Below are 17649 nucleotides of genomic sequence, written 5' to 3' on the forward strand. Positions count from 1 at the left end.
CCCGTCTTGGAAACCGCGCTCACAGACGTCAGGCGACAGCGCTGTTTCTCTTTGAAGTCTCTCCATTTACAACTGGCCGCCACCGACAGCCGTACGTGACCCCACTGTATTAAATTAACCTTCAAAACTAAAATGCCGAGGATGACGAGGATGACGAGGCCGCCTTTGAAGAAGATAGGTCCTCCTATCGAAACGTTGGCCAGCCTTTCTGAGGCACTTTATCCCTGTTTATAACCTTTATACCACGCTATAGGCATAGCTACTTTTGGCCTAGGTTTTAACGCCTGCTTTCTACGTATGATGTATGAGGAACAGCGAAAGCAGACGGACTCGTAGAATCCTTTGCGCTGGCGTGTCCACTATTATCGCAGACGATGGGTCGTATGTCAGTCCACCCGGGATGGCAACTGTCAACCGCGCACACAATGGGCTTAAACTGCGCATTCTCCCCTTCCGTTAGGGTTAGAAGTTTTCAGGCTTCACATTAGATTCTCCGACCAACTCGCTTATAATGGTGTGCATTAAAATCTTATTGTATAGATAAGTAGCGCAGATTGGGACGGCTGGAAAATCAGTTCGGAAGCAACGGTCAGTGACATCGATGAACGGCTTGTGACCGAAGCTTGACTATGAGGTTGGGGATGAAATGAGTGGCAACGAACATTAATTCTGGAAAATTTAGAAGTGTAAATAACAAACGTTGGACCCTAAAGTACTGCGATGATTATATGCACAATATCGTAGGTTCGTTAGTGCTGGTAATATCCAAATATATATACTTCTTACTGCCCTCTTCAGTTGATGGCGAGGATGGCGTTTTCTGTATCCTTTGTGACGTTTGAAACGACGCGTACAATCGTGACGTCTGTCGTCTTCATTATGCTTTTCAGGTGCATTTAAACTTGATTGTTTAACCCGTAATGACTATTTTTGTCACTCAAGTTTACTGCGCGAGCAGGGGGAAAGCGGGTTTCCGTCTGGTGTTTTCGGTACACCATCGTCGTCGTGCTGCCGTCTTCGTGTCGTTGTCGCTAGGCCACCTTGTTCATCCCCAGCTTAACTATACCCATATGACAAAAAAAAAAGAATATGCTAATTCAACGCACATATTGTAACTATGTGAAGCGAAGGTTCAGTGAAACGGTTAATGAAATGCTATACAACTAGCCGCGATACGTACAATAGTCCTAACTTCCATACTATTCACTGTGTAGACTCATGCAATTTCACAACTTTAATGTGTTGCAATTTTTACTTTACGCACCGCTCACAAGCTATGCCGAAATGATAACACCCATTCAGACGTATACACTGTGTTGGATATGTACGCAGCGACGCCAGTGGTACAAATGCGACAATGAATTGAATTCTGGTTTTTACGTGGCAAAACCATTATTTATGAGGCACCCCGTAGTGAGAGATTCCGTATTAATTTTGACCACCAGGGTATCTTTAACGTGTTTCCAATGCACGGGATACGGGCGTCCTTGCATTTCACCACCATCGAAATGTGGCCGCCGCGGCCGGGATTTGATCCCGCGACCTCGTGCTTAGCAGCAGAACACCATAGCCGCCTTGCCAACACGGGGAGTCCAAAGGCGATGCGCGAAACTTGTCGAGAGGAGAATGGTGACGACGGTTGTATGCACAGAGGAATGCGACACATACCTAAATACAGTCAATGATTCCATAGACCGTTTTATCGAGGACGCCGCCATTTTGCTCTCGCAGCGCCGTCTATGGTTCAGCGCCATGATGGCACGTGGAATCGCGCTAAACAGAGGGTGCACAGCGACCGTGCAGTTTGCAACGAGTGGCGAGTTTTCGCGCTTTGCTTAGAGCTATGAACAAGCTTTTGCAATTGCATAAAGCTTCTTAGCGTGTCGTTACATGGCTTTGATATAGCCGCCATATCTAAAGGCAATGGGCCTATAGGTGCCGCCATAGCGGTGCCCGCGATGAAAATAGGAGGCGAGTCAAGTCTGAACATTGTCGCTACTTAACGTGAGGCATGCTTTTATCGTATGTCTAGCCTTCAACTCCACTAAGGTATCACTCAGTCGACAACAATCAGAGGTCTCTCCGTGAGCTATATGGTGTGCCCCACCAGCATACATCCCAGTCAAGGTAACTAGCCAAGCTCCGAGGAAACACGTTTTGCGAGCTTTCGGGCTCCTAAAGTTTCTCGAAGTACGATTTTCGAAGCTTGGTTTACCTGCCACGCGGGCATCGAGTTTTACTAAGTAAACAAATGTAAGATAACTTCACCACGAGGGTTGTTGAAATCGAGTACTCAGTAAAACGACCTGGTGATAGTGGCCGCGAATATGCCGCGAAACACCAGACGCACGCAATCAGTTGAACGAATATGCACACTCTTAGGCACCAAATGGTACCGGAGCCAGGGCACCTCGCCTTGTCGAGACAACTGAAACACGGGCAACTACTCTCTGCAACAGCAAAATGATTTTCTGAAGAAATAAACAGCGCGCCATGGGCGGCGTAGGTCAAACAGCTTGCCAGCGGGATTCGAAAGCACAGCAGAGCCCATGCGAACTAGAGGATGCGCCAGAATATGGTAGGCATGGTTTTGGTTACAAAACTAAGAAGAACCCACCTTCATTTTCTTCGACGAAACGTACTGTTTTCATTATACGTCCCTGGTCAAATTCCACCAGAACGTTGGTTGTCAAGCGTGATGATGTTAGAACACATTTTAACAGAATAACTTAAATGTGCGTGTACGAGCAAATAGTTGAGTTCTTCCATTCGCACTAGTTGACCGACTCGAATGCGCACCTTTCTTTCATATTCCCAGTTTGAATATGTGTGCCGAGTTCGTCCCCGTCCGCTGACTTGAAGCAAGATCTTCTGAACGTACCAAGCTGACGGTGTCAGCGGCAGAGTCCGCGGAGTAGCCGTGGTTGAAGGGGAAGTTTACACTCGCTTGCGAAAGTTATAGCGCAGCACTAATGCGCCCGTTCCTGCGTTGAGCGCCGGAGTCGCTCAGCGTAACCGAGCGAACGAGGACGGAGGAGGATGAAATAGCGAACGCGTGACGCAGCGGATGTTGACAGACTGCGATAGCGAAGAGAGCGCGAGGAGGAGGGTGCAGCGGAGAGCGTGATAAGCGCCGCGCAACGGCACTACGGCGACGACCGCTACGAGATGGCGCCAGAGTAGCACGCCGTCGTCTGTTCACCGATGACGCCATCCATGAGGCATGCGGCGAGCGCGTCCACCTTATATGTAACCAAAGCGCTGATGAACGGAGGTCTATTTGTGGCTACTGCTGCGAATCGCGCCCGCGTGTCACCCACCGCCCTCACGCTGGCTCTCGCTATCTCCCCATTAGCGAGGCGGTCGCGCCACACTTCGCTCCGTTTGCAATGTGCCACTCGAGAGAAATCGTTCGTGTCAGCCACGCTACTCGCAAGGTTCTCTATATAACTCGTGTACATATATAATCATAATACAAAATATTGACACGCGGAATGAGAACACGCATAGAGCTGCGCTCAAATTTCGCACTAGGGAGTATAGTAATCGTTGGTGATTTTTTTTCTTCAGTTGTATACAACACAGTGGTAGTCCATTGACCTTGAGTCATCTCACACCTCAGCAATCACCGACAGAAAACGTTAGGATCTCTAATTCGCAATGAGAACTGCAGCCGCTACCGTTCCAAGCCGCCGCTGGCAAAATCGGCAATCTGCACATACCACTGCCAGGAGGAGAGCGGCGCGCTGGTTCGAGGCTACGTGGGTCTTCGCCGATAAAACCATCTATACCTATTTTGTCGCAGTGGTACGTAGCCATTCTATGCAAGATTGGCCGAGAATGTGCAGAGTGGTCTTTATGAAAGGGAACATGCGAGCGCGTGGCCCGCGCCCTCTCAGCCGCTCCGAGAGGGCGCGCGCATCGAAGCACCCTATGCGGAGGTAAAGTCCCTCAATGATTTCAAAGTAGAGAAAGGCTTTGATCCAGCTGACGACGCCAGCGATAGGCTGATCGGTGACATGTGACCTTGCTCCGCCCCTTTGCCGCGATGAAGGTTCCTGCGCGTCGGGCGAACTGCGCGCGTTTCGCCTCTTTTGCTATGCACATTGCTGCGATAATTTCGTTCCGGGAGGGCCGAAATGCCTTGTTGCTGTGTGGTTGGGTGCCGAAACCGGACGAAGGATGGCAAGAAGTCATTTTGCATCCCGCGCGGCAACCAGAACCTAATCACAAGAAAAGTATGGTTGCACAGAATTTGACGGAAAGACTGAACCATCGGTAACTGCAAGACTATGCGAGGAAAGTAACGTACAGCGATACGAAGGTGCGAGAGAAAGTATACACCTGTGTGTGCAGAACTGCGATAGTATTTCATTCGCGCGCATGAATGTTGACGGCCGAAGTTTGTAGAGATTACTGATTTTAGTGCATTATGAGCCCGTTGACTTAGCAAGTGCAGTATAACCTGGCATGCAAGTAAATAGTGGGGCAGAAGCGCATTAACTCGCTGACAAATATCCGCATTGCGTTACGTGCGATAAAAGATCAGAAATTTCAGCAGCGAAATCTACTTTTACACTTTCCTGTGTTAGTGCGCGCGTTGTTAACTGCGCTTTACAATATGTCCAAAAAGTCATTTCCAGCTCTCACTTCCAACTGAGAATATGTCCAAAATGTCATTTCCAATATCCTAATCGTATTTTGCTCATTGCATATGTGAATAAATATATTCCTAAGTGCCTGCATTACTGTGCTTTTAAAAACAAATTCTGAATAGCCACTGCTACTGGCCATCCAATAATAAAGTATAATACAATATATCAAAGTACATTACATACACCTGCGAGCTCGTTCCTTCCAAGTTTCCCTTACACTCGAAGACGTTCCAGTAATCGGCGATGCCATTTTACTGATAAGAAACACACAACTGCAAATTAACATAAGAAACACGCCAGAAGCGATACACGGATCGCCAGCAAAACACAGTGCAGTAATAGCTAGGCCGATCCGCGTGCGTTTCGTACAAGCGCCCTCTAATTCTTACGGGGCTTTAGCGGTGCATGGAGGCGAAAATGAATAAACAACAATGCGCGTCATGATTCAATTTTACGTGGCGACGTTGCACAGTTCACAAGAACAGTCAATCGCATTCACACACGCGCACACACTACGCTCGATGTTGGTTTGCCGCGAGATTAGATCGCGCTGGCAGCCCGAACACGATCGAGGAGACACGCTGACACGATCCATGCCGCCGCTTCAGAACGTAACAATTGCGCTGGCTCGTAGCATTGAGCCACAAAACACAACAGTCATCGTGTAATCGCTACACGACAGACACACTCAGCGGGAAGAAGACTGTTGGCGCACTCGTTTCCACACACACACAGGATGTTTAGTTGCCGTGAGGGTCGCGCGTTTCAGCGACGTTATGTCGAAAGTGTTTCGGTCCAAGCGGCTGTCTGTCTTCTTTTTTACACGAATTATTCGTTCAAAGTAACCGCTATGTGCACGCAGCACACTTACAAGCAAAGGAATTCACAGAGCAAACGGGAATAAGCGCAAGCAATCACCAAGGCTCGCGCCGTGATTGAGCGCAAACGAACGAAATGTAAACATGCGGAATCGAGGCGATCAAGCACTCATTCCGCTCTCTTGAGCGTTTTTCCTTCAGCGCTCATTTGAAATCAAATGACTAGATTTAGCACTTCGGGCCCTTTAGTTTTTCACCCCAGTCAGGCAGCAGTAGCGTTTTATTTCCGCGCGTGTGCAGATATTTTTTCACCTCACGTATACCGCGGCGCCGCGGTTTAGCTTGGGCGCCGTCTGCTACAGGAACTTCCTAGGTGGCGCGCGTGGCAGATGTCGCTTAAAACCCCTTGATTAAAGCCCCTCAATCTTTAATGTCGCTACCTCACGGAGGAGGGAAACTCAGGAGAGGCCCTGACGCCACTCTTTGTGCAGCGAAAGTGAAGCCGGAAGTTAGCGTTGCTCATGGCGTTGCTCCGCCTATCGGGCCAGCTCTCCTCTCTTGTTTACATTTCTCGCGAGACCACGCCGCGCTGCGCGCAACCGTGCTGTTCGGACCCGCGCGCTCCGCAGCGATGATAAACAATCGTTAGCACGTTAACATGATTCCGCCAAAGAGGGCAAAATTTCCCGCGGATATTCCTTCGTCCGTTCCCATTGCCGTGGCGCGGTACATTGCCTACAGCGTTGCATGCGCGTTCATTTCACGAACTTTAGTTCCGCCTGTCCCACCTGGCCACAGCAACATCCGGTAGAGCACGGTCGAGATAACGCAGCGCAACAAAACACGGAGACCAACGCAAACCTGCGCGCACGGTGCCTTTGACGCTGTACGAAGCCTGCGGAGCAACACCTGTGAGCGCACAGAACAATAAAAAAGCCGCCATTGTGGCCCGAAAGGCCACAAAGGCCACCCTCAAGGGCCACTACCGCAAAGAAATAAAAAAAAAACAGCAAAACAAAGGAGAACCTACTACGTCATTTCCTCTACACTTTTCTCCTAGCGCGCGGAGGGGGTAGGGCCTCCCTTCAGTTTCCTTCCTCCATGCGCTACCTTGTGCGGAGGTTGCTTAGAGCGCCGGCAAATGGCAGCAAGGAGAAGCACGTCTGCTTGTGGCTTCATCTGTTGCCGTCCAGAATAACCAGGCATGGCCGATAGGCAAACGCCTGAATCGCGCCGAATCAGGTGACGTTTATTCATGCTATAGGGGGAGGGGGTAGCCAGGGCTCTGTATTGCAAAAAGTATGCAGAAACTCTACTGGAGTTGTCAAAGTGTGCACAAGCTTACCCTCCAATTTAAGTCGCCCCCCCCCCCCCAAACTTCATCTTGACCCTCTACCAAATTTGAGTTGGTCCACGCTCAAATTTCAAGTTGGCCCACTTCCAAATTTCTCAAAATTTCAAGTTGGTCCACCTCAAAAATTTTAAGCTGGCCCACTCCCAAAATTTTAAGCTGGCCCACTCCCAAAATTTTAAGCTGGCCCACCCCCAGAATTTTAAGCTGGCTCACCGAGAAGTTTATGTTAGCCGACCCCCAAATTTATGTTGGCCCACCCCTAAATTTCAAGTTGACCCATCCTCACATTTCAACTTGGCTCACTACCAAATCTTAAGTTGGCCCACCCTCAAAGTTCAAGTTGGTCCGCCCCTTAATTTAAGTTGGCCCACTCCCAAACTTCAAGTTGGCCTACCCTCAAATTTCAACTTGGCCCACTACCAAATATTAAGTTGGCCCACCCTCAAATTTCAACTTGGCCCACTACCAAAGTTCAAGTTGGCCCACCCCCAAAGTTCATGTTGGTCCACCCCTAAATTTAATTTGGCCCACTCCCAAATTTATGTTGGCCTACACCCAAATTTCAAGTTGGCCCACCCCTACTATAGGCTTCCCCATGGATTTTCTGTGGACCCTATGTGTCTGTATGATTAATCTCTCTAATCAATCTTCTTTTGAAATGTTCCTCATCGCTGATAAAGCTACTAATCATCTGCAATTACACCATTATAATGATTAAATGTCGTAGCTTCGCAAATTACGCATTTTGTGCAGATAAAAGGCATTACAGGCAGATCTTGTGGCGGTACTCGCCGAAGAATGCTTACGCATTAAAATACGCTGGGAGTGCGTATTAACTAGCGGGCATATGTTGGCCCTTCCCCGTTTCCAATGTGCTAGCGTGCCGAGTGCGGTTTGACAGCTGCAGACGCTGCGTTGCAGGCCCCGCCTGTTGAGCATCCACCTGGCGTGGGAGGCAGTCCACAGCCGCTTGCCGCCAGTAGATGGCGCTACAAGCGGACGTGCTTCCCCTTGTTGCCTGTTGCTGGCGCTCTAAGTAGCCTCTGCAGACACCTTGTACACATACACGAGGCCAATTCAAAGAAAATCAAAGTGAGATTGCACAATGCGAGGGCAAAAAAAAAAAAGCAACAGGACCTTTGTCGTAGTCTTTAGCTCGCGCTGTTATTTGTTGCCAAGTAGTCTAAACCCGTATATCAGTTGGAATAAAAAACTGGGCCTGCTGGTTTAGCAGAATATCGACTCCATGCGCCAGGTCGCACCGAGAAAGGTGCAGTGTGTCTGGTGGCTTCTTAACGCTTGCACGTCCAGTAAACCTTCTTGGATGGCGGGTTTGGTGGGAACATTGTTGGAGGGCAATCTGCTATGGAAACAGATCCGTACGTTATGTATGCGAGTGAAGGAGATCCACAAGCAGGAGTAATATTGGTAAATCGTATAAAAATTTACAAACGGGGTCATTGCTTAGGCAGCATAAAAGTGGCCGTAAGGATTGTCGTTTTACAACGTACTCAAAGCATAAAAAATATAGCCAAAATATACAGCAATTGTACCCGCACAGTACAAGTACGACGGGAATGTCGCACAGTGCATGTGTTCTCCTCTAGACCATCGGATTCGCTGAGAAGCTTCTTTTCTTAAACATAACTCCGGCCAAAATTTGCTGGTTACTTCGAGACCTTTTTTAACATGCATGCTTTACGTGACCAATGAATTGTTTATCACGAAGACTTCAGTGTACTCAGCAAAGCGGCAAATATTCATGTGCTTTGTTAAAACAGGGCAATATTTGTGCACTAACATTTACTGTCAGTGTATTCAATTTATGCACGATGTTCCACGTAACTTGAGCCAAACATCAAAAACATGCAAATGCAGGGTTTGTATCAACCGGGAAAACTGGGAATTCTTAGGGATTTTTAATAGTCTGAAAATACGCAGGGAAAACTGAGGGAATATGTGCTTCTATCAGAGAAAATGACCAGTTATTTTGTTGAAAGGGAACGAAAGTCGCGGTAATGCTGGCTCGAATAACAGAGCAATCGTAACGAGTTATCTTTGACGCAGCGTCGTCCGCTGGAGGAGTTGTCAACGACCTACTTTCCGGACGCCCGATAATTCGGACGGCATGGCGGCACTACCACATACCCCATAGAGTCACTGTAGAAGAACGTCTAGAATTTCGGACGCGAGCATCCTTCGCCATCCGATTGTTGCCGTGACCCCAGGTCCGAAACGGCATTACTTAAAGCCGCGACCACTACCGCCATTTTGATTACCTTGCTGCCTAGTTCGAAGCGGGCCTCTTGCACGCAGATCCGCTGCCAGCAGTAGCAACCACTGCGGCAACACTTGGCCTAGCTGCTTCGATGGTCGCTATTAAGCTTCTTTCCGTTCTATGCTGTGTTTTTCATTGAAAGACTTCGCCGCTGTGAGCAATGGTACCGAGTCCACCTTTGTGGTCCTCGCGATTGGCTTCGAAGCTTGCAAAGCACAGCGCGTTGCATAATGCCGGTTTCCTAAAGTCAGCTTTGCCTCACTATGGAAGTGTTACGCAATGAAGCATACGCAAAAGTATTGCGGTGAAGCGTAGCAAACGTGGGAAAGCGCAATTGTCACTGGACCCAGTATGTATTCCTTAATTATACACGCACGCACCCGCCATCTCCTGTCACAGTACGAGCACCTATATGCCTAATACGTGCACTAGCAGGCCTTACGAGCTTTTTCGGATGTGCGTGTGGCGATTTGAGCCTTTAAGCAGTAAAAGGCATGCATTTTTTTTTTTCGAACTGGCCGATGTTTCGGACGCTTTCGCGGCTCCTAAGGAGTCCGAAAAATGGGACGTAGACTGTACAAGTGACTAGGAGGATACTTCAGGTGGTCCATGTGGTGAACGCGCGGCAGAACGAGAACGAGAATAGAAACGGCTTACGCATTGAGGAGTGAATGATAAAGGAAGTGTGCCGCCGCTTCTTTGAAGGAGTTTGAGCTCGAAAAGCAAAGTGTTGGCTGACACCGACATGCAGGTGCCCTCATCCAAGCCAAAATAAACTCTTTAAAACAGTGAAACGCAACACTGAGGCTTTGTGCACGGGCTGAGAGTATGTCAGGACAGTTGAGGTTGACATACTAAATCTTGAGAGAGCCTCACTTGTGACAAAGTTCAAGCCTCATACCAATGAGCTTGCTATCGGTTGGTAGAAATAGCTCACATTCGAAAATATTTGCTTCTATATGCATCTCCTTTTCATTCATATTTTATTCAAGTACCCTAAAGGCCCATACGGGCATTACATAGGGGTGTTACAATTAATTAGTGATAGTTACAGTATACGCATTTAAACAGGTAATGCATGCTACAATCAAAAGAACAAAAGCGGAAAAACAGGAAAACAGACAAAAAGAAACCAGTAAGAGCAATACAACGACACGTCCTAAACGCTGAAGATACATATAGATTTAAAATGGGTGTTACACAAAATCAACGTAACTTGGTCACTTTCTACAAGGAAAAATACTTGCTAAAAACGTACACATACCAGCAGATACTGCATGAAACAATGAAAAGCACAAGCAGAAAAAAAATTTATGCAGTACAAGTGACTCTGCGCTAACCTAGAACAAAACCATTTGCGCAAGGAACATCAAAACATGGTGAGGAAAAAAAGTAAGATAAGAGTAAAAAAAATAAATGAAAAAGGCGCGCAACAACACAGTGATGCCTATAACAAATGCGCAAGAGAATACTATGTTAGTACGTTAAAATACTGTTTCAGTTTTGCTAGGAAATCATCGTGACTTGGAGCTGATACGATTTCATTTGGTAACATATTCCAATGATATATCGCGAGAAAGAGGGGTGAGTGTCTCAAGAAGTTAGTGCGCGCAAGAACGGGCTGCACTTTAAAGGAATGATCAAGGCGCGGAAAGATACGATGGGCGGGCCTGATGTGGCATGCGCTGAAAGACGACCCGCAGTGATATAGCTTGTGAAAAGGGGAAAGAAGTCCTATCAGCCTTCGATTTTCTAGCGAGGTGAGATTTAGAGATATCTTTATGTTAGTGATACTAAAAGTTCGTGAGTAATTTTTCGTGATGAAGCGGGCTGCTTTGTTTTGGACCGACTCGAGCTTGTTTATGAGGTACGATTGATGCGGATTCCAAATAAAAGACGCGTACTCCATTTTCGAACGAACTAGTGTCGTATAGGCTAATAATTTAGTGGACTTGTTTGCCGAGTAAAGGTTACGCCTAATGTAACCAAGGGTTTTACACGTGCTGCTAGTAATCGCATCGATGTGATGATTCCATGAAACGTTTGAAGATAAATGAATTCCCAAATATGTTATTGTTTGCGCATGTGCAATACTAATGTCGTTCATCACGTAACGGGTAACCCTAGGGTTACTAGATCTAGTGAACGCTATAGCCTTAATTTTTGAAACATTTATTTCCATTTGCCACTGTTTGCACCAGTCGGTAATTTTCGCGAGGTCAGATTGCAAAATGTCAGTGTCGAGAGAGTTAATTATTCGACTATAAATTACACAATCATCTGCAAATAGTCTTATTGTAGATTTAATATTATTGCTGATGTCGTTGACGTATAGCAGGAATAAAATTGGTCCCAATACAGATCCCTGCGGCACTCCGGATTTAACTAGTGATCGCGGAGAAGAAAATTCATTAGTAGTTATAGATTGGTACTGGTTAGTTAAAAAGCTACTAATCCGATTCGTAATCCTACGATTTATATTAAAATAGCGAAGTTTCAATGATAAACGGTTATGAGCTACCTTATCAAATGCCTTCGCAAAATCAATAAATATGGCGTCTATTTGTGAGGAGTCGTTAATAGCTTGGTGCAGGTCAGAGACTAGCTCGAATAACTGCGTCTCGCATGAGCGACCCCGTCAGAACCCGTGTTGGTTAATGAAGAGGAGATTGTGATCGGTTAGGTATTTCATAATTGCTGATGAGATAATGTGTTCTAATAGTTTACATGGAATACTGGTCAGTGAAATAGGTTTGTAGTTAGAGACAGATGATGGGTCACCGGACTTAAAGATTGGAATTATTTTAGCCATTTTCCATTCGTCAGGAACACATCCTGAATCAATAGATTGTTGAAAAAGAGCGGCGAAAATGCGAGATATCACTGGGTTAGTCATTTTTAGTAGTGTTGGACAGATTCCGTCTGGACCGGGAGCCGAGCTGTTAGAAAGACGATCAATAGCAGCTTCAAAGCCCTTTTGGGAGATTATGATATCACTCATGATGGAGGTAACAGAACCGACTTCAATGTTAACGGGAACGGGAAGTTCACTTGCAAAAACAGAACAGAAGAAATAATTTAATGCAGTAGCGACCTCCGATGATGGAAGGAATTCATTGTCTTTCTTTATGGAAATGAAGCCTGGTGATGATGGTTTGGGGTTTATTACTTTCCAGAATTTTTTTGTGTTGTGGGCTAACATGTTGGAAACATTATGGTTGAAAAATGTGTCTTTGGCTGCTTCAATTTCGGCTTCGCATAACTTGGATTTCGCAGAACTTTGATAACTTCGCATAACGCGGCCCTTTTGTTTTCTTTTGGGGTAAAATAAACACTACTCCTTACTATTCAAACTGGATTAGGTCGTTTTTTAAATTTTTTTAACCCGCTTACTAGGGAGCGACAGCATCGGGCGACATGGTGTCAATCTGTCTTGGCATAAAACAAAATTCTGTGTCACCCAGGCGATTTCGCAAATGCACTCACGGCAAACTTGGAAAACTCAGGTAATTTGGAAGTGTCAACTTGGTAGACACCCTGAAAATGCCACGTAGCTGGACAGAACCAAGGTAATGTTTCAAGAAAAAAACCAGCCAAAAAAGGACGCAAACAGGAAACATACAAGAAGACAGAAAAGAGGCTGGACTTGGTAGTAGTTGGTAGTCCAGCCTCTTTCCTGTCTTCTTGTATGTTTCCTGTGTGCATCTTTTTCTTGCCGGTTTTTTCTTAATGCATTGCACTAACCAGCCCGGCAACGTGTTTCACTAGTAAGGGAATGTTGTTTGTCGTCGCTTGGAGACTGAAATTATTTTCTGAATTCCACCTAATTAGATGATTAGTCCTAATTAATTCATCAATTTCTCAAATAATATAGTTAGATGAAAAATATCAATGAGAAAATTGTAGAGAAACATAGAAAACTCCCGATAGAGATTTCTCTTGCTCGATACGTGCTACATAAGTGTTTTCCTGAGCCTGAAAGAAGCCCCAAATACACGCAAAATTGCCGTGCGACTGGCAGCTCGAAGCACTTTGCGTGTATTCGCGTGCTATATGAACTGCTACCATACGCTATATGATCTGTCACCATACACCGTATACGTTTTGCTAACGGGAGCCGTTACCATGCCCTATATGAACTGTTACCACACGCCGTATACGTTCCGCTAACGGGAACTGTTACTATGCCTATATGAATTGTGACCATACACCGTATACATTTTGCTAACAGGAAGTGTTACCATGCCCTATACGAACTGATACCATATGCCCTAAACGTTTTGCTAATGGGAACTGTTACAATGCCCTATATGAACTCTTACCATGCGCTATATTAACTGTTACCATACGCCGTATACATTTTGATAACGTGAACTGTTACCATGCGTTATACGAACTGCTACCATACGCCGTTAACGTTTTACTAACGCGAACTGTTACTATGCGCTATATGAACTGTTACCATACGCCGTATACATTTTGATAACGTGAACTGTTACCATGCGTTATACGAACTGCTACCATACGCCGTTAACGTTTTACTAACGCGAACTGTTACTATGCGCTATATGAACTGTTGCCACACGCCGTTACGTTTTGCTAACGGGAACTGTTACCGTGTCCTACATGAACTGTTACCATACGCCGTATACGTTTTTCTAACCGGAACTGTTACTTTGCCTTATACGAAACTCTTACCATACGCAGTCTACGTTTTGCTAACGGGAATTGTTACCATGCGCTATATGAACTCTTACGATACGCCGTATACGTTTTGCTAACGGGAATTGTTACCTTGCCCTATATGAACTGTTACCATACGCCGTCTACGTTTTGCTAACGGGAACTGTTACCATGCGCTATATGAACTCTTACGATACGCCGTATGCGTTTTGCTAACGGGAACTGTTACCATGCCCTATATGAACTGTTACCATACGCCGTCTACATTTTGCTAACGGGAACTGTTACCATGCGCTATATGAACTCTTACGATACGCCGTATACGTTTTGCTAACGGGAACTGTTACCATGCCCTATATGAACTGTTACCATACGCCGTCTACATTTTCCTAACGGGAACTGTTACCATGCGCTATATGAACTCTTACGATACGCCGTATACGTTTTGCTCACGGGAACTGTTACCATGCCCTATATAAACTGTTACCATACGCCGTCTACATTTTGCTAACGGGAACTGTTACCATGCGCTATATGAACTCTTACGATACGCCGTATACGTTTTGCTAACGGGAACTGTTACCATGCCCTATATAAACTGTTACCATACGCCGTCTACGTTTTGCTAACGGGAACTGTTACCATGCGCTATATAAACTCCTACGATACGCCGTATACGTTTTGCTAACGGGAACTGTTACCATGCGCTATATGAACTCTTACGATACGCCGTATACGTTTTGCTAACGGGAATTGTTACCATGCCCTATATAAACTGTTACCATACGCCGTCTACGTTTTCCTAACGGGAACTGTTACCATGCCTTATATGAACTCTTACCTTACACTGTATACGTTTTGCCAACTTGAACTGTTACAATACATTATACGAACCGGCACAGTGGCGGTGCCCAGCGATATAGAGTCAAACTGTCCTCTAGTGATATCTCTGACTTTTCTCTTCCTAATATAGCACGCATCGCAATAACGGGACAGACGTTTAAGGCGCTGTGTCGTTTGTTCCCTTAATATTTTTATCCCGCTATTGCGCTGTTTGATGTATCAACAAGCCTGGCTCGCAACTATTATCTCTTCCTGTGGCACAGCAGCGATGTTTCTACTTATGCCCAGTGATCCATGCCGTCCAACGTGGAGTTGAAAGCCCGGCTGGCTGACCGTTCCTGCCTGCTGGAACGCGTTCGCCCTCTGGCACGCTCGCACTCGGCGCTGCGCCAGCAGGACACCTACTTCGGCGCGGCCCGAGGAAGGCTGAAGCTGCGGTGGCAGGAGCTGCTCGCCGAAAACGGAGACGTCCAGGTGACAGAATATATTGTTGGGCGAAGTTAGATAAAAGAAAGGTTTAAGCCATGTCTGCTGCACCGAAGTATCGCATGCGGCGAATGAAGAAAAATGAATAGGACGTATTCGTTACGTCAAATATAAAACGTACCGAAAAAAAAAAAAAACAGGGGGTGGGTTTCTACTACCACCGAGGCCACGGCCAAGAGAACGCGACAGCAAGCAAACAACGGGATTTATTATACAATTTCCATATATTTACATGCAATATAGGTATACATATTTCAGTCTTCAGCTTGACTAAGAAACTTATATTTTTGGTGGGACCTGCTTATGTACTTAAAGTCGTTCTTCTCTTCATGTTGCTTGTGCTTGGTAGGTTGGGCGTTCAGGTTCCACCAGGTTTTCTTCTTTCTCTGAGCCAGGGTCTCTTATGGAAAATATGATCACTTGGCGCAAGCAAAGCGGGACAGTAGTTAACCAGGGAAGCGCCAACTTTCGACTGTTTATTCTATATTGTGTAACATCCAATATATACACAGACGCTAATGCGCAACATACAGAGCAGCTTCAATCACGCAACACCCTAATCGCTGCCGGCTATCAAAAAACCTTCTTTCTGCATGCAAAGGTGAAACTGATGTGTCCCTAATGCAAGATGAACCTCGCTCTTTAATGTGAAACGTCTCTAATAATTCACGTGCCGTGGTGTCCCTGCTTTTTCCAAGAATCCGTATCTTAATTAGTTGTTCACTTGTGCCTCACACGGATGTGAATTGCAGTGCTTAGGCAAATGTGCTCCGTCTTTACCTTGCAGTGACAGCGCACGTTCCCGCGCACGCTCGTTTACGCAACGCCCAGTCTGGCCGACATATGTCTTACCGCAAGACAGCGGAAACCTATAGACGACTCCGGTAGCACAGTTCTTGTACGGGTTGGCATGTATTTTACAACAACCACGCGACTCCGCAACGGCAGTAATGAGCGCGCCGGGAAACCCAGCGGAAGACATTCGAACCAATTGATTCTTAAAGCTTGCCTGCATTGCGTGAGGGCACGACCGCACAAGAGCGGACTCGAGGCAAAGCTTAGCGGTGGCTCTCTAACAGTCTTGGAATATGCAGATATCAACATCACCTTGTAGACGGGTGACACGTGCTCGCTTTATTCGCCTCGGACAACAAAGAAATTACTGCCATATCAGTCGGCATATTTGCCTAAGCACTGCAATTCACATCCGTGTGAGGCACAAGTGAACTACTAATTAAGATACGGATTCTTGGAAAAAGCAGGGACACTACGGCACGTGAATTATTAGACGTTTCACAATAAAGAGCGAGGTTCATCTTGCATTAGGGACACATCAGTTTCACATTTGCATGCAGAAAGAAGGTTTTTTGATAGCCGGCAGCGATTAGGGTGTTGCGTAAGTGAAGCTGTTCTGTATCTTGCGCATTAGCGTGTGTGTGATATTGGATGTTATACAATATAGAATAAACAGTCGAAAGTTACCGCTCCCCTTGTTGCCTCCCGTCCTTCCTTGTTCGCGCAAAGCTATCATGCTTATGGTCTACTCAGCAATGCGAACCGACTGGCCCAGCAACACGTACTTCTCTTATGGAAGTCTTCCTCCAAGGCAGTGCCTTGCAATATATATATATATATATATATATATATATATATATATATATATATAGTCGTATCATGGGACGCCAAAAAACACTGCCACCAAGGTCAACATAGGGGATTTTACTTGTGCTTAAAAAATTTAATAAGGAAATGATAAAGTAATAGAAATCAAAGTGGATGAAAAAACAACTTGCCGCAGGTGGGGAACGATCCCACGACCTTCGCATTTCGCGTGTGATGCTCTACCAATTGAGCTCTGCGGCATCGGGACAATGCTTTTAAGGAGGGGGTAATGACACGTGTACTTCTTTATCTTTATCGGGCGACCACTTCTCACCACCTAACAAATGTTATCGCACAGCGCAGGACGCGCCTGCATGTAAAAGAAGTTTCTGGAATGTTATCGATGGTTCCATCCGCTTTCCCCGCAACTTGTGTAATCTGATTGCATGTATGCGCGACGCGAATAGCGTAGAACTTCGTGGATGACATGCGGGTCCCAGCGGTTATTCTGGAACATTCAATGACTGATCTATAAAAGCCGACGCGCTTGACCCGCTGATCAGATTTTCGACGATCGCCGACTGTGTTCGCCGCTGTCGTTGTGCTTTAAGTGTAACCTGTCTTTGTGGGCACAGGTTCGCCCAATAAAAGCTAGTTTTGTCTTTCACAGTATTGCTACTGTGTTCTTTACCGTCACTACCACGTGCCAATATATATATATATATATATATATATATATATATATATATATATATATATATATATATATATACGTGTGTGTGTGTGTGTGTGTGTGTGTGTGTGTGTGTGTGTGTGTGTGTGTGTGTGTGTTGTCAAGTAGTAGCGACGTTGAAGAAGGCAGCAAAACTGCTATTGAAAAAAGTGGCGTTTTATTGGGCGAACATATGCCCTGAAAAGCAAGCTACACAA

The 17649-nt window shown here is 45.9% G+C and overlaps 1 protein-coding gene across 2 annotated transcripts in view; it reads left to right on the top strand.

Moving 5' to 3' along the window:
• LOC126538482 (adenylate cyclase CyaB) overlaps positions 1-17649 on the top strand; it is a 75081-nt gene that overhangs the window by 42265 nt on the left and 15167 nt on the right. For both annotated transcript variants that reach the window (XM_050185325.3, XM_072288021.1), the window contains exon 2: positions 14920-15105. In XM_050185325.3, coding sequence (XP_050041282.2) covers positions 14926-15105 — 180 coding nt within the window. In that variant the 5' untranslated portion in view covers positions 14920-14925. The remainder of the gene's footprint in view (positions 1-14919; positions 15106-17649) is intronic.

This window comes from Dermacentor andersoni, chromosome 4, assembly GCF_023375885.2.
Source record: "Dermacentor andersoni chromosome 4, qqDerAnde1_hic_scaffold, whole genome shotgun sequence".
Classification (NCBI taxonomy): Eukaryota; Metazoa; Arthropoda; class Arachnida; order Ixodida; family Ixodidae; genus Dermacentor; species Dermacentor andersoni.